The sequence below is a fragment of the Stenella coeruleoalba genome (assembly GCF_951394435.1).
Source record: "Stenella coeruleoalba genome assembly, chromosome: 10".
Classification (NCBI taxonomy): Eukaryota; Metazoa; Chordata; class Mammalia; order Artiodactyla; family Delphinidae; genus Stenella; species Stenella coeruleoalba.
This window is the reverse complement of record NC_137156.1, coordinates 3,575,350-3,598,756: the sequence shown is the minus strand read 5'-3', so window position 1 is coordinate 3,598,756 and position 23,407 is coordinate 3,575,350. Positions and strand designations below refer to the sequence as shown.

At 46.7% G+C, this 23,407-nt stretch overlaps 1 protein-coding gene across 4 annotated transcripts in view; it reads right to left on the bottom strand.

Moving 5' to 3' along the window:
* Positions 1-23,407, bottom strand: part of FARS2 (phenylalanyl-tRNA synthetase 2, mitochondrial) — a 383,264-nt gene that overhangs the window by 346,650 nt on the left and 13,207 nt on the right. For all 4 annotated transcript variants that reach the window (XM_079933040.1, XM_079933039.1, XM_079933041.1 and 1 more), the window contains exon 2: positions 19,463-19,548. Coding sequence is in view for 1 of the 4 variants with exons in the window: in XM_079933039.1 (XP_079789165.1) it covers positions 19,463-19,548 (86 nt within the window). In the remaining 3 variants the exon portion in view is untranslated. The remainder of the gene's footprint in view (positions 1-19,462; positions 19,549-23,407) is intronic.

Genomic DNA, 23,407 nt, shown 5'->3' with positions numbered 1-23,407 from the left:
AGAATTTTCACATGTTATGACAATTAATTGTATGCCCTATTCTATCTTTATGAGTATTTCATCGGTACCTCCATAGTAAATAAAGTTGTCCCACAGTATGTGCTGGGAACTGGTTAAAGGGCCCCCATGAATATCGAAATCCAGATGTTCAAGGCCCTTATATAAAATGGTATAGTATTTGCGTTTAATCTAAGCACATCCTAACCTATACATTAAGTCAACTCTAGATTGACTTAACTAGTACTACAATCATCGATCCTATAGAACTACATACTTAGTCAATCGTTTGAAGTCGCCTAGTCATCATTATTTTTATGGGAGACTAAGTCACCCATTTGACAACGCAAAGCCAATAATCTAGTAAAATAGGCAGAATACAAATAATACAACTAATAACAGTAATAAGGTCATAAGTAAGTACTTAAGCTAAGAACTTCCATTAGGTTCAGCCCAGTACATCCCCAGGTAAATTGACCCAGCCTGTTCTATACCAATTGTTATCTTTAAGGGAAATGATACTTTGCATTGTACATAAAGTTCACCAAAGATGGGCTTCCCTGGTGGCGCAGTGGTTGGGAGTTCGCCTGCCGATGCAGGGGACGCGGGTTCATGCCCCGGTCCAGGAGGATCCTGTGTGCCGCGGAGCGGCTGGGCCCATGAGCCATGACGGCTGAGCCTGCGCGTCCGGAGCCTGTGCTCCGCGACGGGAGAGGCCACAGCAGTGAGAGGCCCACAAACCGCCAAAAAAAAAAGTTCACCAAAGATATCTCCAAGTAAAGGCATGGATCATCGTGACCCCATACAGGATTGAGAAATGAATGTTATCTTCTGAGGAGTTACATGGTTGGCACCAGGAGAAGAGAAATTATCTTTATGGCTGAGCAGGCGTTTCTGCCATTGGGGTGGGGGTCTGGTCAATGCACACTGCAGACGCACGAGGCACACCAGAGGGGAGGGAGGAGGCCCAAACGATGGGCAGAGAAAAAAAAACTGTTTAAATTTTTCTTGTCGTGCCTTAAAACATGAATTGTTTTACCAGATCATTTTCCAATTAAATTTATATCTACTTACGTGATTATTTGATGGACATCTGTCTGACCCACCAGACTGTAAACCCTTTTGTTTGTTTTGGTCACTATTATATCCTAGTTCCATAGCAGTACCTGAACTATACCTGTGTTGGGAAGGAAGAAATTTCCTCTATCCTTCTAGGTTCTTCTGGCTGGTCTAAGAATTAAATTGACATGAAACAGATTAACAGGAAAAAATAAAAAGTTTAAGAACATGTAACGTGGGAGAGACCCAGGAAACCTGAGTAACTCACCAAAATGGCTGAGGCGCTCAGCTTAAATGCCACCTTCAGCTAAAGACAAAAGAGGGTGTCAGGGGTAGTGGTTTGGGGTGTCAAAGGGGAGAAAGGTAACTGACATGGACACAGAAAAGCACTGTTTGGTAAATAAATGTTTGCTGGGACATGCACAGACAAAGGGACACAGAGTGGACTCTAATCTCTTGCCTTTTCTGAACCAACTGGACCCTAGGACCTATTCGTCACGTGGCACTTATTAATATCCAAGCACCTTGTGTCCTACAGAACATCTATGGAAAGCACTGAGTTCATGCATCTGAAATCTTCTCAGTTAATGTCTATGTTCCGGGCAACCCAGGAAGGCACGTGGAGCTGCTGTGTGCCTCTGCTGGACCCCAGCAGCGCAGAACTTACCTCCACCTACCTTTCCAAGTGAACAGAATACTGTTTTCACCACGCACACAGCTCACTGCCAAATGCACTCCTGACATGTACATTCGGCTCTGTCAGGGCCGGGTCTCCGAAGCTCCCTGCTATCCCGTCCTTCCTCAGCCAGCTCACTTCCACCCACCCACGCACTCAATCCTCACTTCCTTTAGGAAGCCTCACCTTCCCTCCACTCCCCACAACCTCCCAAACCCCCAGGCCGGGTTCAGGGCGCAGCCTCTACACTCATCTGCACCATTCACCAACTAAAAGTAAAGAGACGCTTCTTTATTACTTGCTGGGTGCTGGCACGTAATAAATACTTGTGAATGAATCTTCCACTAATTACTGCTCCTGGAGGACAAGCACTGTATCTTATCAGCTTTCTAGCTCTAGCACCATCCAAGCACACAGTAGCTGCCCAATAAATACATTTGTTTAACAAATATTTACCATCCGTATTTACGTACCCAGCTCCTAATATTCCCTCAGGAGTCAAAATATTAACGACTTGGATAAATTAACTGGTACAAAATAGGAAAGGACTGGCCAGGGGAAAGGGGTTCTTCCACTTTAACAAGTGACTTTTAAACAGACAGCTCAGGCCGAAGGCATCACTCCGTGTCTGCCCTCCAGCTCGTAAGGAGCGGAGGGGAGCAGGGAGGCTGCCCTGAGCCACCGCCCTCCTGTTAGATCTGGATCAGGCTCCTCCTAATGCCGTGACTCCTGGGGCGCTAGTGCACCCCAGGCCTGCAGGGCACTGTCCCCTGAGCTGAACAGGGCTCCGTCATGCTCAGCGATTCCAGCACTCTGGACAGCTCCATTTTTCTTTCAGGTAGAATTTGTGCTTGGGGCCCTGCCCTGCTTGTGCAGAAAAGGACTCAGGGGACTGCAGACTAGTTAATTCACAAGGAACTCTGAAAAGTGCTGCCCACCGTGGCTGTTGTCTCATCTCTCCCATGACCGAACTGGCCACTCGAGAGACACAGTGTCACCAACCAGAGGCCACAGCCCTGAGCCCGGGAGGCTGTGGAGCCCGAGGTTTAGGGCACAAGCTCACAGGCCGGGGAAGGACTGCAGCTGTGAGTGGGTCGGCTGAGGGCGGGGCTTCGTGGGGACGGTGCAGCCCTGCAGCTGGGGTGTCCTGTAGCCCAGGAGCGCACAGGTGGTCGTCACTTCGGCACGCTCAAGCCCATCAGTGCGTCCTGGACCGATTCCCACGTGTAGCCCAGGCACAGCACTGACTCAGTCTGCCGGGTCCTCCAGTAGTCGGGGGTTCCAGTCCCTCCTCGGGGCCCCGTGTATCCATGGGTCCCTCATGATTCCCTCTAACATGCCTCTCATTGGGGTTCAGGGTCAGGAATTGATCAAGCAGGTTTTCACTCTCTATGAACACCAAGAAAAACAAGTCGTATATTCTGCTCAATACCTGCTCACGCAGCTCTCTGAATCCCTTCCCTTAAAAGGCAGGGACCGGGTGGCCACTGAGGGGCCATGAGAACGTCTGTGGAGGAGCTCCAGGCATAACAAGGGGGATGCCACGGAAGGCACTCAGCTGGCCTCAGCGCTGAATCCCAATTCTCTCACCAACTAGCTGTGGCTTTGGGCCAGGAATGTAACTTCTGTGAGTCTGTAAACAAGGGGAGTCTCTAAGGTCTTTCCCAGTAACATAAGTCTTAGGTCTCTGATCCTACTGGGAAAACAGTCCTTGTCATCACTGATTAGAAACACTGTAAAATGAACAGAGAATGAAGAGAAAAACAGAAAACAGATGTTTGTTTGTGTGCTGTAATAAAGAATATACCTGGAATGAAAGAGAAAAGAAGGTATTCAGCCTGCTGATGACGGTGAACGCACTGCTGAAGCCACAGTCTGCCGTCTCTCTTGTGCAGGTCAACGTCCTAAAGCAGGTTCTGAGGCTTTGGGGCCTGTGGACAGCGCCCCCCGGTGGCCGCACACCAGTCCTGCCCAGCGGACACCACCTGGAGGAATCTGCCGAGGCCTTTCCCTTCCAGGCGGCCGGGGTCCAGCACAGAGTCAAACATCTCTCCTCCGGTGATGTACCCCATGACCAGGAAGAGTGTCTCCTGGGTCTCGACCACCTCGAACAGTTTCAGGATATTGGTGTGATTCAAGGCCTCATGCTCTGGACTTTGAGGAATAGCCTCTGCAGGCTGGAGGGGCTCTGCGGACTCGTTAATTAAAAAGTAAAAGAATGAAGAAAAAAGGAAAAATGTTAAGGAAGAATAAGAAAAAAATAGTAGAGGAGGAAAAAATAACATACAAATTAGACAAAGAGCCGAAGAGGAAAGAAGCTAACTGTGGTTCCAAGTCGCTCAGGTCACCAACAATCAGCTTCCTGGGTTAAAGGACCAAAAACCTAGACCCAGACAGGGACTCACACAGGTACCTGAAATCTCTTAACAGTGGTTCCTGATGAGGTCATAGCAAGAAATGCACGAGTCACAGCTGGGGATAATCCACAGCGATTTTCTTACTTTTTGGTCTCAAGAACCCTTCATTCTTTCTCTTTAAAGGGAGGAGGACTGACCGCAAAGGGTCTTCTGCTTCTGTGGGTGACAGCAATCAATATTTCCCTTATTAAAAGTTAAAACGTATAGGATCCTTCAGTGGCCTTTTCATTTCTAGTTTAAAAAGCTATAATAATTTTGGGCTTTTAAAGAGCTCATAATGTCTACCCAACATATCCAATTCCTTTTTTTGAAGCTCTGATTGGCCTCAAAATGTTGCTACAATGTAACTGGCAGGATGATACTGTAAGAAAATGTTCTGTGGCGTAAGACACAATAAGGTACATTACCAATGCCTATAAAGCCATAAAGCCAGGGGAAGGTGGCTTTCATCATATTTCATTCCTTATTTGCAGTGCTGCCCAACAGTCTTTGGAGTAGATTTCTCTCTTCCATGAGCCAGAGAACTTGCTGAGTCCGTTTCAGTTGCAGCTGTGGGCTGAGAAAGCGTCTCTTCCTTTTCTGAACCGACAACGCACTGTTCTTCGTGTCTGTATTGTTCAGCATGGGTGGGAACACGGGTGCTGGACATGAGGACAGCATCAGGGGCGGGAACCGAGAGGCCCCTTCATTTATTCCTCCTCTCACACTCTTCCTTTCTTTATGCACATCAGAGTCTCTGACCTACATCATTTTCCTTTTCTCTGAAGAACTTCTCTTAACAACTTCTAGCCAGGCAGATCTGCTGGTGACAAATTCCCTCAATTTTTGTTTGCTTGAGAAAGTCTATTCCTCCTTCACTTTTAACCGATAATTTCACTGATTTGTGAAAAATCAGCTGGAATCTTTATCCTTGTCCCTCTACAAGTAAGGTGCTTATTTCCTCTGGCTTCTTCAAGATGTTCTCTTTGTCTTTGACTTTCTGCGCTTTGAATACAATAGGTCTAAGTGTAGATGTTTTGGAATTTGCCTGCATAATGTTCTCTGAGCTTCCTAGATTAGTGGTTTGATGGCTACCATCAGTTTGGTGGAATTTTTCAGCCATTATTACTTCAAATATTTCTTCTTTTCCTTTCAGCATTCCCGTTACACATGTATTACATCTTTTATAGTTGTCCTACAGTTCACAGGTTTTCTGTTTGGGTATTTTTCATTCTTTTTTCCCTTTGCCTTTCAGTCAGAGAAATTTCAGCTGATGGATCTCACTGACTGTGTCCCTGGCCCAGCTCAGTCTACCCATGAGCCAAAAGGCAGTCTTCATTTCCGTAACGGGGTTTTTTTATTTCTAGCATTGACTTTTGATTCTTTCCAGAGTTTCTATCTCTCTGCTTACACCCACCTGTTCTCGCATTTTGTTCACCTTTTCCATTAGAGCCCTTAGCATATCAGAGCCCAAATCATTTCTACTTTAAACGCCCAGTCCGATAACTCAAAAATCTCTGCCATACCTGACGCTGATTCTGATGCTTCACTTGCCTCTTCAAAGCGTGTTCTGCCTTTTGGTGTGCTTTGTAATTGTTTTGCTGAAAGCCAGCCAGGATGTACTGTGCAGAAGGAACTGGGGGAGGCAGGCCTCTCGTGTTAGGTTCTGTGTTCCTCTGGCTGGAGCGGGCTGGGTACTGTGCAGAAGGAACTGGGGGAGACAGGCCTCTAGTGTTAGGTTCTGTGTTCCTCTGGCTGGAGCGGCTGTGTTTACTGTTGGCTGTGGCCGCACGTGTCAGAGACTGAGGGCTCCTTGTCTCGTCTTCCCCGCTGCCTTTGGCTTCCCCTTAAGCAGGGTCGGGGCCTTGCAGTTTTTTCAGCTGTAACGCCTTGTTCTGATCCAGGAGCCTGAGGTTGTAGTAACGTGTTGGGCGTGGGAAGCCCCCTGCGGTGCTATGCTCAGCTCTCAGTCTTTCACTGAGCCTGTGCCTCTGGACTGTGACTTTCCCAAGTATAAGCTTTCCCCCCAATTAGGTAAGAACAAAAGTCTACAGGGGACTGGAATCAGGTATATCCCATCCCCCCAAATCAGTTAGGTTCTGGTAAACCCAAGTCTGTCAAGCTTTGGTAAAGCAGTTTTAATTTTGGTAAAATGAGAGAACAGAATGCTCTGGCTATATTTCAAACTGGTTCCTCTTCCCTTCCCACTGCCAGAAGCAGGAGAGGATTTTTCTGAGACTCTGGCGGGGCTCCTGGCTTGTGCCAGCCAAGCGCCCAGCCATTCACCCGTTACAGTTTAACTGTTCCTACCAGTCCTGGGGGGCTGGGGGGAGTGGGCGCTTTGCTCCTGGACCTCTGCCTCGAGTAAACTGCGAGTCTCGGTACCCACTTCTCTCTCCATTCCTCGGGGCAGCTGTTTCCCGTGGGACATCAATTCTCTGATGGACCTAAGAAGAGCTGCTGACTTTCAGTCTGTTGAGCTTGTTTTCGTATTGTGAGGACAGGAGTGTGGCCTTCCAAGCTCTTTACATGTTGTCCTATCAATTTTTTTTCTCCTGTTAATGTGTCGTTTTGGTAGTTTTATAGACTCCTTTACAACGTTCAAAACTTCAAGAATCTATGTATGTTTCAAATGTTTTGCTTATAACATGTATTCGAAAGTACTATTTACACACAGGAAAAACACACTCAACACAAACAAGTGTTTAGAGAAGGAGCTAATCCCTCTTCCAGTGCCACTCGCCCTAGGTGAATCTGGGAGTAGTACATCTGACATCTAAAATTCTCTCTGGCTGTTTTGATTACAGTGATCTTTCCTTTATAAATAACTTCTAAAAGCAGATGTCAGCCAACAGGGATCTGGCTCCATCAGTCAGTTAAGGCTACCAGTTAAGCATCTGGATAGCCACCAGCACCCCTCTCCGTAATGATGCCCTCACAAGACGACAGAGTGAACACCAGCGGTACACTGCTTTATGTCTCACGCACGACTCATCTGTTGATGCCACGCAAGGTGGCAGGAAGGAAATGACTTCACTGAAATGAAGCAGGTTCCTGTATGGTCATTTGCCTCTGAACATGCATATATGACCAGCCCATCACAAAAGCATTAGGGATTCTGCTGCCCTCTGTTCCCCTTTTCTTTAAAAACCAGTCTACTCTTTAGAAATAAAGCAAACAAATTCATTTCAAAATGATATGTTGCCAACAGTAGATCCTGATGCTTTGGGAAATATATGTTTTATTGCTGGCATGGCAGGCTTCCTTTGAAAGATGGGGGAGAGATATTACTTCACTGCAAACACTTAATGTGCAGGTCTTGTATTTTTCAGATGTGGGGTTTTTTTTCAGATTGTATTATGATAATTTCTCTTTGTTCCTTTTTCTCACTCAAGTGAATTTCCCATCTCCCTCTATGATTTTTGGCTTCAAAACTCATTCATTTACCTAGGTAAATCTATAGTGAATTTCATTACATATAATGTATGACTTTAGAATCATATTTATGTCAACAGACCAAAACGTCACACACTGGGTTAGATTTCACAAGGCAGTTCTGCAGGCGCTACGTGCAAGGAAGTAGATGGGACAGCTTTATACAAAAACTACAGTAAAGGGCAAAGGTCAGGCATCACATTCATAAAGAAAGATTCTCCTTGTCTGACGGTATCCAGCATTCCGTGGCGGCGAAGGGTCTTAATCCTTAATAATGCTTGCCCAAGATTCTCATAACAATATTAGTTGATTAAATAATAGCCAGGTAGGCCGTTCCTTATTCCAAAAGCTTATTCCTGAAATCCAAGCCATGTAAACATAGAAAGCTTACATTACAAACGATTCCTAAAGCACATCTAGTCACAAAGCCGAGAATCCACGAAGCCACGTCATCAACCACCAATCATCTCCACCCAGAATCTGCCTGCTTTGTCATTTAAGACTTTTCTGTATTGGGTTTTCTTAAAATAAAGCACAACTGAATTTTTGTTCTTGTTTTTGTTTTAATATATTTATTTATTTATTTTTCTGTGGCTGCATTGGGTCTCCATTGCTGCGCGCGGGCTTTCTCTAGTCACGGAGAGCGGAGGCTACTCTTCGTTGCAGTGTGCAGGCTTCTCATTGCGGTGGCTTCTCTTGTTGTGGAGCATGGGCTCTAGGTGCATGGGCTTCAGTAGTTGTGACTCGCAGGCTCAGCAGCTGTGGCGCACGGGCTTAGCTGCTCCATGGCATGTGGGATCTTCCCGGACCAGGGCTCAAACCCGTGTCCCCTGCATTGGCAGGTGGATTCTTATCCACTGTGCCACCAGGGAAGTCCCTGAACTTTTGTGACATAGATTTCTTTCTTTCTCAAAAAACTCCAGATTACTATATGAAATTTGACTCAAAAGTCTCCAAAAACTTTTCAGATACAAGTAATATAAATTTGTAATTCAACTAAACGGAAGAGTAACAGATCTATACTCTTCCCCAACTATGGCTCAATCTTGACAGAAGGGAGCTGCGGATCCTCGGATGCCCCTGAGCCACAGGTAAGCCCCATGCCACCGGGACCTCCACTGATCACAAGTGTGGGGAGAAGCCCCTGAAATTGAGCCCTTATGCAAATGAGATATGCGAGATGATTAATCATTAGAAGAAAAACATGTACCCGCTCAAAGTGAGGTGAAACAAGATATAAGGAGACTCTACCTGAGGAGAAGTCAGACTACAGGCAGTTTATCAAGCGAAGCCAGAGCTTAGCAAACAGCCCAGGGACTTTCCTGAGCTATTTCTTGGAAGGAGAAACCGGCGGGGCCGGCGACCCCTACTGAACACGGAAACAACCCACTCCTTCCCCAACATCATCCCTCCTCTCCCCAGTCCCAACCCCCTCAGTCAACTGGTCACCCTCCTCCGCCCCACACCCGCCCCATCACAAGCTCTGCTGAATCGAGCTCTTCCATCTGGGATCCACCCACCTCCTTCCATCTCTACTGCCACCCCCTCCATCAGGCCACCTTTATCTACAGGGGCTCCCTAACTGGCTTCACTGCCCCCAGGCTTAGCCTCCCCAATCCATCTTCCCCAAAACCAGCAGCAAGATCTTCCAAATTTATAGGTCTAATCAAGTCCCTCTACTGGTCAAAGTCCTTCGGTGGCTCATTAATACCAAAAACATCTCTACAGATAAAATCCACATGCCTCGCATAATTATAAGGCTTGGAGGCTCACAAATTTTTTTGTCCATTGAGATCTGGGAAGCGTTACAATTCCCAGTGCTGCAGCACAGCCCGCACCCGTGGAGCCGTAACGTCTGCGGGCGAGAGCCAGTCTTCAGCACCACCACCTGTCAAACACACACACACACTCACACTCGCCACCCAGAATCCTCAAACCTGGGTTAGAGGCCACGCCTTCGTGCTCTATGGCAACTTGTCCTTCCCTTGTTATACCACCAAAGACCAGGCGCCGGGTCTGCTGCTGACCTTCGGTTTCCCCTGCCTAACCCAAGGCTCTGGGAGCAGGGACGTGTCCTCCTGGTGACCACGCATCCCAAGCAGCTCCTAAGGAAAGGGACCGTGATTTCACTGCCCAACACTGGTCTCCAGCACTCACTGGGCACCCAATTTTTTATTCAAGTCCAGGTTGGACCCCTTTAAAATTGATAAATCAACAGTAAGCACTGTGCTCCTGAAAATCTGGGAGGTGGTTCTTTAAGAAGTAACAGCCCAGAACAGGGGGCAGGAAGAAAGAGCCCCTCGCCTTGGAGCACACCCTGGGAATAACCCAACTTTTCAAAACCCTCCTCAGTGAGCACATTCCCAGCAGCTACAGAAACGTGCCCGATCTTTAAGTGCCAATATTCCCTCGGTTCTCTCTGCCGGGTCACTCTAATATTCTGCGCCACTGTTAACATCTTTTCTGAGTTGGCAACATTGTCCTCAGATAGTAATGACATCTCCCAGTCCACTGCTTCCCAGGGCCGTTATGAAGCGTTAAGTGAGAATGTACAGAAAGCTCATCTGAAACACAAAAAAATGCTCCACAAATATAGGTTATGAGACTTAGTATAGATTAACAGTAAGCAAAGCCCAGAAGACATACTTATTGGAATTGTTATACTTTAATTTCTGGGTAAATGGATACTATGAAAGAAACGGCCGTGCTTTAAATTCAAAAGGCACCCTTGGAAGGATTGCAGCTTCACTCATAATCTGAGTTGCTTCCAGAAGATGGTCCCAAGTTATTTGCTTGTTTCTAAATTATCTACAAGCTTCAGACACTGCACACATCTAAAATGCTCATTAGAAGTCAAAGAGCTTTACATGCCTAAATTTGGTTTGTGGATGAATATATATGTGGACTGCATAAAACCCAGACACATTCAGTAGATCCTATGATGCATGCAAAGTTACTTCAACTCACTTTTACCCCCAAAGAAACCTACAGCGGGAGAATCACATGGAGCTACAATGGATATATGACATCAACACGGATCAAAAATGCATTACGATTACGGGAGAACGCAGTCTGTGGCTGGCTTCTGTCTCTCATTTTTGACAGCCAGACCCCACCACGGGCCCCGCTGCCCATCACCTACAGACCTTCAGGCTCTCACTCACCCTCCGCGCCCATGCTTAAAAAGAGGCACATGGTCCTCTCCTCAGCTAAGCCAGCATGGTCAAAAGCTGAAAAGGTCTCAGTCTTAAGAGGTTCATATACCTAAAGAGGACAGGCTAGAAATAAGTTGATCTGAGTTCAACACCACAATCTACAAATAAAGAAAACTCCGTGTAAGTCTTTTTTTCCTTAGTAACATTTAGCAGGGTTGCATACATATGTGTACGTCTTAACACACAGAAGTTAAAAGAGAAAGAAAGCCCTGTAGTTAGAGAAAACCCCTTGTTCTGTTGAAAATAATGACACTCGGGGCAGCCAGAGTCCCGTGGATGGACAAGGACGAGTCTCTGGCCCAATGCTGACAGAACGAGCACACATTCCAATAAGGGCCTATCAATGAAAAACTAAACTTCTGTAAAGGTAATTCTATAATAACGAGGAAATATATAGATGTTAAGTAAAAGGAAAAGGTAAAACTTTCATAAACAGTCTAATTAGAACCACAAAAAAGTTATACAGGAGAAAAGAATGAAAGAAAGAATTTTAATGTTATGAATGGTTTGCATTCAGGTGGAGGGAACTTGAATAAATTTTCTCTCGTCTTTCAATTTTTCCTTATTGTCTAAATTTTTGAGAATAAGCTTCTAGTTCCTATCCTGAAAACAACTTTAATCCCGCCAAGACCGGACAAAGTAAAAGGTGCCAACCTCAGCGTGTTACAGCAGAACGCTATCAGCAGGCCAGTCAGTCTCTCCCAGCTGCTCTGCGCTGAGTAATAGCCACGTTAGCAGCTACTGCACAGAAGGCAGGACGGAGCTAGCTTCGTGGGGATGTGGAGGAAAGTCATCCTCTCCGCTAGGCCACAAGTGGGCCTAAGCAGATTATCCTGTGCTCTCCCAGGAAGAAAGCAGTTTACACACTGAGCCGGTTTTAAACACTCCAGCACCACACAGAAGAGAGCTATCCAGTCACATCAAGGACAAACGTTTAGACTGGAAAGTTACAGAAACATAGGAAAAGCCCTCTTGAAATGTAAATACCCATCAATTCCAAACCCGATTACCCAGAAGCTATGACCACGGCAGCTTGCGAGGTTGACATCACTTTCAAGGGGCCTGGAGCCGCCAAGGGCTGAGCAGGCTCCAGCTTCCACACACCGTTCAAGTCCCAGGGTGGACACCACACGGCGTCAAGGAAGTGGCGGGCTGATGACTCTCCTGCTCTGAGTGCTTTCTCACTAGTAAAGCCCTGAGCTTCAGAATGTCAATGACCACTGTGCCTGTCCTCTTGCAGGAGACAGGGGGCGCTGGAGGGGAAGCAGCACAGCCCATGCAGGGCTTCTGCTGTCAGATTCCACAGTTAATGCTCCCTGGAGGACCGTAAACCTCTCCTCTGCACATATGGACCATAATGAGAGTTTTATAAAAATCACAATTGTGGCAAAAACACACTCAAATCATGTACCACAACTAACACTGAGCAATCTTCCCCTGAAATGAAAAATCGTTTATATTCAAACTCGGAGATACTGTGCAGCTGTAATTTGGTAGGGAACTGGGTCTTGATCCTGCACTACCGCTTGGCTCTCAGACAAATCTCTAGGCTTTTACTGCTCTGGACCCCAGTCTGACTGTTGCATCGAGGTCACAATCTCCAAATACATTTCTATGCCGCCATAAGGGAGAAAAAAATGTGCACATATAGCAAAGAACACTCCAAATATACATCGGTTGAGGGCATGGGGGCATGGAAGTAGCAAAACAAGCACCCCAAGTTCCCCACACACAGCGTAGTGTAAAGGACACTGGGCCAGGAGCCAGAAGGTCCAGGTCTGAGCTCCCAGCTGCCATCCACTCTCTGAGGGACCGTGGGGAAGACACTCAGCCTTAAGGGCTCAGCTTCTCCGTCTGTCGAACAAGGAGGTCCCGACAGGTGACTTGGGAAGTGTACATATATAAATAAATCAAAGATCTTTTCCAGCATTACCTTTCCTAAATTTCCTCTTCCTTTACCCCTGAGAGCATCTGCTGCAGGTTCTACACGTGGGACCCGTCACCTGACCACAGGGCTTCAGTACAACTCCTGGAACCACGAAGACAGAGTATAAATTTCCCTCATTCATTCATCATTCTATTAGCAAGCACAAAACCATCACTTACATCCTAATATACAAGACCATGTGCTAGACACTTTAGGGGACGGATATAAAAATGAACAACTTCAAAAGGTCCAGTCTCTACTTAAAGGCATTTAATGTTTACAATCCAAAGGGAAATATAAAGAATTGAAGAAAATTGCAATGACAAAGATCTAGAACAAACTGCTAATTAATCACAGTACCTTTCCCACGAAGCCTAGATGGGACCTCAAAATCCTTCTCAACACAGCATTCCACTCAGCATCCTAAAGACTGTAGTTAGCAGGTGAGGTTAATTTTGCTGCCAGGTTAGGCTCGCTCCTGAGCACGTGCCCGGGCACTTCCAATGCCCTCCTCCCGCCTGTCCCCCTAACCTCCTCGACTTTCACCTTCACCTCCAAACCATTAGATATTCCAGAAAAGCCGAGGGCCCCTCAGACCCTCGTCACAGTGGCTGAAAGCCCTTGCCAATTCACCTTTGCCAACTTTTTAAAAATTTCAAATTGCAGGGAAACAGGAAATACATATACTTGCTTGACTCCATGTCTACCACACTGCTGTATTAAACTCTGAACCGCATGACTTATACTGGCATTGACATCTAGTATATTCCTACTAAGAAGAACAATGCACAGTGTCACTGAGGCTTAAATCAGTGCACATACGAAGCAGCAAGTTTTACAAACACACACACCTCCTCCTGTCCTGCTGTGAGAGGCTGCATCCCTAATCCTAGCTGGCCATCTGGGAAACAAATGACTTTGTGATGGCATTGTAAATTGGTTCTACTCCTCTGGAAAGCAATCTGGCAATACGCTTTAGAAGCCATAAAACTGTTCATACTCTTTGACCTAGTAATACCACTAGGGACTCTATCACAAGAAACTAATTCAAAATATGGAAATAGCTACATGCACAAAGATATACCTTGTGGTGTTATTAATAACTGTGAAAAGCTGGGAGCAAGATACTCATCAACAACAGAGTTAATTACTTAATGGTATAGAATCACAACAGAGAATGCAACCATTAAAACGGTAATGATGAAGATCATGCAGCAGTAAGGGGAAATGCAGATGCAAGACAACAGATACAACGATGTAAAAATCACTGAAGAAAAAACTGATAATATTAAAAACTGATAATCATTGTTTTAGGACAGTGAAGGGGGTGTTTTCTCCTGTTCTGTTTCCTAGCTTTTTGTGATACAGCACTGATGCTTCTACCATTTAAAGAGAATCTTTGGAAATATGAACGCAGGCCTTGACCGTGAGGATGAAGAGGCAAAGGACCACATCAGAAAGCCCAGCCGCTACCTTCCACAGCGGGGAGGGGACAGGGCCCTCCACAGCCTGGGGGCCGGGGGCATGTGCCCAGAGCAGCTCCACAGAGAGCCAGCGGGCAGTGGTGCGCCTGTCAGTGATTAGGGAAGTATGAGCAGCGCCCATCTGCTAACCCCAGTCAATCCCCTCCATTACCAGCATCCCGAGGCCAAGAATTCCCCGGGGCACACCACACTTGCTGGCAGCTTAGTTATCTGTTTACCAGATAACTAAGTATCTGTTTAGTAACTAAGTAACTAAGTTTACCAGTTATCTGTTCACTAGGTCACACGGGGCTGTTCGATAATTTATTTAAAGCAAGTAAGCTCAGATTTTCACGTCTGGAGCAACGAGGAATGTCTGCGCCAAGAAACGCCATCATCATAAGGATCGGGGGAGAGAGCAGGAACCACCTGTCGCCTCTGGTGAAACAGAGGAAGCGGCAGCACTGATGCTGCCACTTGGGGGTCTAAGAAACGGGCGCCCGGGCGAGGGCAGGGCTGCCTCTCCAGGGCTGACATGGGGATGGAGGACGCAGGTCAGGAAGAGCGGTCCAGCCTAACAAACATTCATCCAGATGAACACTGATCTCAGCTTGGGGCCACTTAACCCCATCTGCAGGTTCACCCTGTGTCCAGCCGGGGACCAGCCCCGCGCAGGGAGATTTAGGCGCTCCAGCCTGCCTGGACTGCGAGCACTGAGGGGTCTCGCAGGTTCTCTGCTTCCCTGCTCCAGCGTTCCTGCCCTCACCCCTGTGGCCGAGGGCCTCTTTATACTGCAGGGTCAGTGACCAAGCTCTGGTCTCTCCGTGTCTCAATTTCTGCTCCGAGTCCCTACCAGGGAGGGAGCGGAACAAAGAAGTCTCAGAAACAGATTTTGCAATTAGACAAAACTGACTTAAATTCAAATTATGTTACCCTCCTCCCTGCTGACATTGGGAAAATTTCTTAATCTCTCTAAACGCAGTTTCTTTTTCTACAAAATGTGCACCTACGCCCTCACATCACTGTCAGGATTAAGCGAAGTGAGGACCCCAGCATGTGACGCCACGTAACGCTCGTCAGTCCACGTGCCCTCACGCTCCTCAGCCACCGGCGCCCCGCCTGCCTCTGCACCCCCTCTGACCCTGCCCGCTAACAAGGCCTGCACAGCCCCACCCTGCCGCTCAGCCTCCTATGCTGACCACACACCTGGACTCCACTTGCCTTCTGGAAGCGCCCGCCACCGAAACCCAGACGCTGTCCTCTCTGCACCACGATCTGACGCCAGCGTGGGCGCTCGAGGCCGCACCGCCTGGGCTCACAGCCCTGCCGTTCACTTGTTAGGAAATGTGACTTGGGTCAAGCTATGGAACCTCTCCGTGCCTCAATCGCCCCATCTGTGAAACAGAGACAATGGCAGTGCCTACCTCAGACGACTGTGAGGTGGATCCCTGTGTCTGCAGGGGTCTGGGAGCCATGTCCAGCACACGGCAAGCAGGCACTTTTTACATCTTTGACTCCCTGTGAGAGTGCTCCGTCCAGATCACTTGGTTAGCTGCCTGTGCTAGTCCATGTCATCAGATGAGCAAGCATCCCCGCTAGCCTCTGACACCAAGGGAGATGAAGCAGGCTCTTAGAGTGAAGCCTTTCTGGTGCCAGTGTGGTCCACAGGCCAGCATCAGCATCACGTGGGAGATCATTCGAAATGCAGCCTCTCAGCCACCCCCAGCCCGACGCAAATGGAATCTGCATATTAACACATTTTGAATGCACAAGTCCTCTGTCACCTGGGGTTCCTGTTATAACACAGATGGGGGGCGGGGGACCTGAAACTCTGCCATCGTAGGACCCCGCTTGGAGCACCAGGTATGAAAAGACAACACCGAACTCCAAAGAGGAATTGCACCAGGATGTGAGACAACGACTGCCTTGGCACCTGCAGGTGGAAAATGAGGGAGACGGGCGTGACCGATGACTTGGAAGAGTCCATAGCTAAGAAGTCAAATGGCGCGGGGAGCTCCCTGGTAAGTCCTTAGAGGGTAGGGACCATGTCTTACTCATCCTGGTTTTCTCAACAGAGAATGCCTGGCACAGGGGAGGCAAGTCACTGTAACCATCTATCTCCGTCTCAATAAAACCAGAATAGCACTTGCTAGCTTTACAAAAACACAGCTGTTTTATAGCTGTATTAGCAGCCCCTCCCCACCCTACTCTAATATTTGCCTCTACATTTCCTATATGAAGATGACACAACCTATCATTAATCAAAGGGAACCATTTCTAAACTTTTTCTCTCAGAAATGATGCTGGCTTTGAAAACCCGCGAGGCGGGGGGTGAAGGTGGGGTGGGGGTAGGAGGAGGGGCCGGCAGAACATCCTACACAAAACAGGGGCTACATTTTTAAAGAGCATTTGCTGGTACCTTGCTGACTCTTTCATTTTAAACATCCAGCATGTTGAAAACTAAGTGAAGGCAGAAGAGGGAGTGCCCCGTTGCTATAACCCTTGACCTTTTCTTAGTGACACACAAAACTAATCAGCCCCTGGAGGTCAACAACCAGGGACTAGTTAGAGGGAAGGAGACAGGGAAAGCAAACGAGAGTAGAGATTAGAAAAATCACACCAACTGACCCAAGAGTCCCTTGAAGTCCCTCCTTCCTGGGGAGCACAGCCCTCATTTTCCAAGACAGCAGCAATGACCAGATGCCCTTGCTTTTGACCTCAGCAATCTGTCCCCTTGTCCAACAGGGCCCTCGCCCTACTGCCCACCTCCACACACGCCTGTCACCAAGGTAACTGACTAAGGGGAGAAATCTACACAAATGTGAGAAGAAAGCTATCTTCCCAATCCAATGCCCACAGCTAGCATGAAATTACCTAAATGTGAAAGCATGCCAATCCCAAAGGTGCCTCTCTTTGGAAAAGCAAAGGAGGATCACTGGCAGATGTCTCCAAGAGAACCTCCTTTACGCCACTCCGAATCAGCAGCTACGTATGAACACAGAGTAACATTTTTACACGCTTATACTACATAGACCTGCATGTACACACACACAGGTATACGTTTCTCTGCTCTGCCTGTATCTGAAGCGGCTCTGGGGTGGGTAAGGCAGCCCTCGTCCTCAGCTCCTGGCGTAAGCCGGCCATCTTCTGCCCTTGGGCGAGGTCTCGAAGCAACTCCATGGATCGTATCCACCCTTTCTGCTTCAACTACCGATGGAGCGCTCACAGAAAAACAGAATACAAAACAACGACAAAGTTTCAAAATTTTACATCTAAACATTCATTTTTAAAATGAAATCAAAGCAGGGAGAACACTTGTTTCCCCAAACCTCACCTCTAAACTTTCACGAACTTTCAACCAAATAATCTCAAAGCCACAGTCACACAGGGAGGATGATGCCAGCCCTGTCACTGACTTTTTATAGAAACTCCGAGGGCCCAGGAGGAGCTGAGGCAAAGCATCCCTCTGAACCGGGGAACGCTCGGAGGGCCTACGTGGTGTAGCCAAACGCACAGCCACGTTTCCCAAAGTAATGCCACGCTGAGTGTTACGATGCACAGGGGTGGTGAGGCTCTGGACGAGAAGACTTCGGGAACTACAGAAGCGTCAGCTTGAACCCATCAGTCTTCAGTTTACAGAATGAAACTGCCCTCGGAACGCAGACTGACCGGGAGCCGGCAGTGAAATCTAGGCGAGCGGATTCCTGTCCTTCCTCCAAGTCCCTGAACTCAAGTCTCCGCAGAGTAAGCGAGACCCGTCCCCTACAGACACCAGCGCTAAGTCGCGTGCATAGAGAGACATACTCCATAAGGACGTGAAAATCATCTTCCAACACAAATAATCAAAACAGAAGACAGTCCCTGTGTGTGTGAGGAATATTTTCCAGCAATCCCTGCTAATAAGGACACCCTGAGAAAAGGCATTTCTGTATCTTTTGTGATGAGAAAAATCTTAATTACAGCCCAAAGAACAAGGTACTCAAGAGGAACTAGACCAATGATCCCATACCTTGACCATACATTTAGAATCATCTGTGAAGCTTTTTAAAAATCCCAGTGGCCAAGGCACACACCAGGCCAGTGACATGGGAATCTCTGGAGGTGGCCTGCAGTGCACAGCCAAAGTTGGGAACCACAGAATTAGGGATTATTCTAAAGATACCGTCCAGAGCAGAGTCAATCTGAGCATGACTGTGGGCCCTTGATACGCTGGGACCTTTGTCTAAATCTCACACCCAGCTATGACAGTGGATGGTACAAGCCACTCACCCTCTACCTTAGGAGGGGCTCGGGGCCATGCACACACAGCCCTCCCCTTAAAATGCAGCACAGACAAGGTCGCCCATCCAGAGGGCCTGCCGGGATGAGCAGGGTCCAGGAGACCCTCGGTCTGTATCTGCAGGGGGCACCTCCCTGGCAGCAATGTGAGGGGCTCCAGAGATGGGCTGGGACATGAGCTGACACACGGGCCCAGCTGAGCCAGTGTCCCCCGGGGAGCATGCTCTTTGCAGGATGCCACAAAGTCCCTCATGACCCCTCTGTGAGGGAGGATGCAAACCCTCTTAGCAAAATACACACGAGGATTAAAGAAATGGGCACATTTTCTTGCTGTTGCTCCTCTATTGATAAAGATGGAAAATTCACTTTATCTGAATTTTTTTTAAAAGTCCTCAGTGTTTACCACTGATACTCTCCAGGTTTCCCCCCATTTAAGCTCGGCTTAGATAGTTTTGTTTGGTTTTATTTGAAAGCAAACTTCTGGCAGAGGTACGTAGAGCAGAGATATATACAAAACTCCAGCAGAATCAATTCGTATTTATTCAAAGCATTTAAAAGCAAAATTTGACCCAAGAACTCAAATAAAAAGAAAATCAAACATATTGCATACATCTTGAAAGATATTTTAAATAACAGAACATTTTAAAGCGTAAATGTAGAAAGGCAGGGGAAAGACATACAGAGATATTCAACATGTAATATCTTCCTACAGAATGTGGATTTTTTTTAAGTGCACTTTTGTCCAAAAAGAAAAAAAGGAAAAAGAAACACCAAGCCCTGAATCTAATATGCTTACCAACATGAACTGTGGAGGCAGGTGGCCCCGGCCTGAACCCACACGCAGGGCCCTGGACCACGTCTCCGAACCTCTGTGCCTCCTCTTATCTTTACATCAGAGGCTCTGGAGTCGGACTGCTGGGCTCAGATTCGGGTCTGCACATGAGCTGTGTGAGTGCATGTAACCTCCCCGCCCCTCTCTCCCTCCTCTGTGACACTGAAACAAGAACAGGACCTACCTCCAATCTGCAGAAACTGGAACCTCGTGCACAGCTGATGGGAATGCAAAACGGTGCAGCTGCTGTAGAAAACAGTCTGGCAGTTCCTAAAAATATTTAACATAGAATTACCATAAGATCCAGCGATTCCACTTCTGGGACTCTGCCCCAAAGAGCTGTGAGTAGACACTGGAACAGGTATTTGCACACCCATGTTCACAGCAGCATATTCACAATAGCCAAAAGGTGGAAGCAGCCCAAGTGTCCACCAACAGAACAACGGATAAAATGTAGCACATACAGACAATGAAGTATTATTCAGCCTTAAAAAGGAAGGAAATGCCGACACAGGCTTCAACATGGATGAACCTTGAAGATAACTATACCAAGTGAAATAAGCCAGTTATATAAAGACAGAATATTCTATGACTGCACGTATATGAGGTGCTTAGAGCAGTCAAACTCATAGAAACCGAAAGAATGATGGTTACCAGGGGCTGCGGGGAGGCGGACGGGGAAGTAATGTTTAAGGGGTACAGAGCTTCAGTTTGGGAAAATGAAAAAGTTCTGAGATGGAGGCAGGTGATGGTTCACCCAACAACGTGAATGTACTTAATGCCAGTGAACTGTACACTTAAAAAGGTTCAGATAGTAATTTTTATGTTTTGTATATTTTACCACAATAAAAGAATAAAAGTAAATAAGAAAGCCTAGTCCCTATACCTCCTAGAGTTGCTGTAAGGATTGGATATGTGTGACGTGTTTAGAGTACCTGGCAGGGAAGCCCTCCGTAAACACTAGCTACAGCTACTCTCTTATTGTCCTACTTTCGGAGCTCCCTCCAGGCCCCACTACCATGTTCTGCAGAAACAGATGCTCACTGACTAGATTTTGATCCCCCTCCTGGAGCTGTACAGCTTCTGCAATGAGACAGTTCCAGCCCTGGGCTTCCTTCCAGCATAAATGCTCTATTATTGGGACAAAAGTTCCACTGCAATCAGATAAAGATGAAGAGACCACCTGGTTCCTGCAGAGTCTTCACACATAAAGCTGAGAAGACCACAACTAAAAAAAAAAAAAACTGATTTTATCATCTATTTCCTAAATGGTTTGTTAATAATCTTGCCTCAAAGATAGGTTCATAGGCTAATGCTATCATATAAGTGGGGAAGAAAGGAAAAACGTTCCCCTACTATTCATAAATATTCTTTCACCTTTTATCACAATCGAGACTATTTTCCTTCTTTGCTTCATCATTTAAAAGTCCTTCTATTATGAAAATTTCCAAGCATATACAAAAGCAGAGACCCGACTAGCCCTCATGTACCCAGCTTAAGAGCCAACTTCAACCTCTCTGACCCTACCTACGACTCGACATTCTCGCCACCAAAAAACTAGAATAAAAACACCAGGGCAGGGCTTCCCTGGTGGCGCAGTGGTTGAGAGTCCGCCTGCCGATGCAGGGGACATGGGTTCGTGCCCCAGTCCGGGAAGGTCCCACATGCCACGGAGCGGCTGGGCCCGTGAGCCATGGCCGCTGAGCCTGCGCGTCTGGAGCCTGTGCTCCGCAACGGGAGAGGCCACAGCAGTGAGAGGCCCGCGTACCGCAAAAAAAAAAAAAACACAAACAAACCAGGGCAGCTACATTGAAGCAATGTTCTTTTCTAACAATCATCATCATCATCATCATCATCACCATCACTATTTTACTTTTAGAAGTTCTTTTTGGATATCTTCTCACCTGCTCTCCTTTTTTTCTTTGAAACTACAAATAATTTCCATACCTACTATGCCAAGGTTACTGTGAGGATGTAATACACACGAAAATGCAGAGCTTGGTGTGTGAAGTGTATGAAGGTCTGGAGAAATCTTAGTTCTCCACGGACCACCACCCCACCCTTCTCTCCAAGACAACAGATACCAACCACCGCCACCCCTCTCACACATACTCTTCTCCATTAAAGAATGTCCTTGCTTGTCCCTCACTCCTCCCTTCCCTTCCCAAACACTGGTCCTTGCTTCCCTCCTGTCCCCTCGGCCTGCTTCGAAGCCAGGGATCCCAAACACAAATGCCTGATCACAAATCCAATCACCTAGAAGACCCCGAATATAAAGACAAGTACAGAAACTGGATAAACTGAACTGATCAATATACTTAACATTTAGGGTACCAGCCACTAAACTAAAAATTAAAAACATACCCAATCTAGTGTCTGTATATTATTTAACAGAAAAACCAGGCTAGACACTCATGGTAAAAACAGCACAAACTGGAATTCCTATGCAGGTCGTGTGTATGTGTGTGTATTTATATTTTAAACATTAAACCCTTTTTGATGATCCAAGAAATTTTATCTGCTGATGAGATTCATTTCCTTGCAGTACTTTTCGCCAGTGGCAAACCTGCCACATCTAATTTGTTTTAAAAGGAATTCTAATCACCCAATCAATCATACTCTCGACCTTCAGCCTTCACAGTCACTTCGCTGTGGTCAAAATTGGCTCTAAAAACTCATGTTGTAACAGTTCTGTTGTCCTCAAGCTCCAAAACGCCAATGACAGGAATATAATTTGACCAAACCCTCTGGTAGAAGAAAAAACAGTATCTGAAGTTTCTAATTCGTCTTCTACCAAGATTCTTTAAATAAAAGTGAATGTCTAAGATATTATTAAGGAATAACTTTTCCTCTACCGGGGTTTAAAGACTTATAAATCATCCAAGTGTCTATGCAGTGAATCTGGTCTCTTCATTACAAAAATCACACGTCTCACTTTTGCTTTTAAATAACTTTTCTTATTGCAGAGATATAAGAACCAAGTAATAACCCTTCCAACGCTCCGACCTCCCCTCCTGGCACACGTTCAATCTCAAGCGCGCTGGCATACATCGTTCTGGCTTGGAAAGGCGTCCGCATTTGCTGCCTGCCCTTCCTGTCCCCATCCTCCCTCCTGGCTACCTGGCTTCTCGGGGCCTGGCACACAGCAGGTACTCAATACATGATGCTGCCGGGATCATTAAGAAAACTTTAGGGGTAATAGAGACAGAAGTTGCCACATCAAGTAGAGAAGCTGACTCGGGGTGGGGAGAAGAATGCGGTTATTTTAGACACACTGTTTGAGGGGCGGGCGGGACATGCAGATGGACACATTCAGTGATAACCACCTCGGCGATGATGTCACACGGGGATGAAGCAGGTCAAGGAGGGAGGCCCTCTGCGGAAAGACTCCATCCGCGAGCAGAGAGCTCAGCTCTGAGCATCACCGAAGCTAAGGAAGAACCGCATTTCAAGGTGACTGAAAACACTGGTTGGGGTGTGAAACGTCACAGCTAAACTGAAGAGGATTAAAGACCGTAAATGAGGGGATGGGTGACTTAATCACTAGAAAGTTCTCCAACTTTGAGAAGCTGTTTCAGTGATGAATAAGATACATACTTATAACTATCTGCAAGAATCCCAAATAAAATGTAGGCAAACAGAAACCACTAAGGGAACACTATACCAAGGCCACGGCGGGGGGGGGGGGGGGGGGGGGGGGGGCGTGGCCACCATGCACAGCACAAGGATAAATCAAGGCAGGAGATCCAGTCCTCTAATTGACCCCATGATCAAAGGAGAAAAAGCAAATGATCAGCCCCCAGATGCTTGACAAAACAGAACATTCACTCTTCATTAAGACAAACTCTTAATAAGATAGGAATAGATGACTATTGCCTGAATATGATCCCAATATATCCACCAAAACTCCAGAATCATGATTTGAGAAACCACTATAGGCATTCCATGAAAGTCCAACTTCTGAATAGAGAAATGGGAATCAGCGAGTGACAGAAGGTTCCCCCAAATGGAATTAGAAATGCCTCTGGAAGGTATGAAAAGATGTTCAATCTCAAAGAAATGCAAATTAAAATGACAATTAGGTTTTAAAATATCTACAGATTGGGGAAGATCATGTTCTTTGATATCA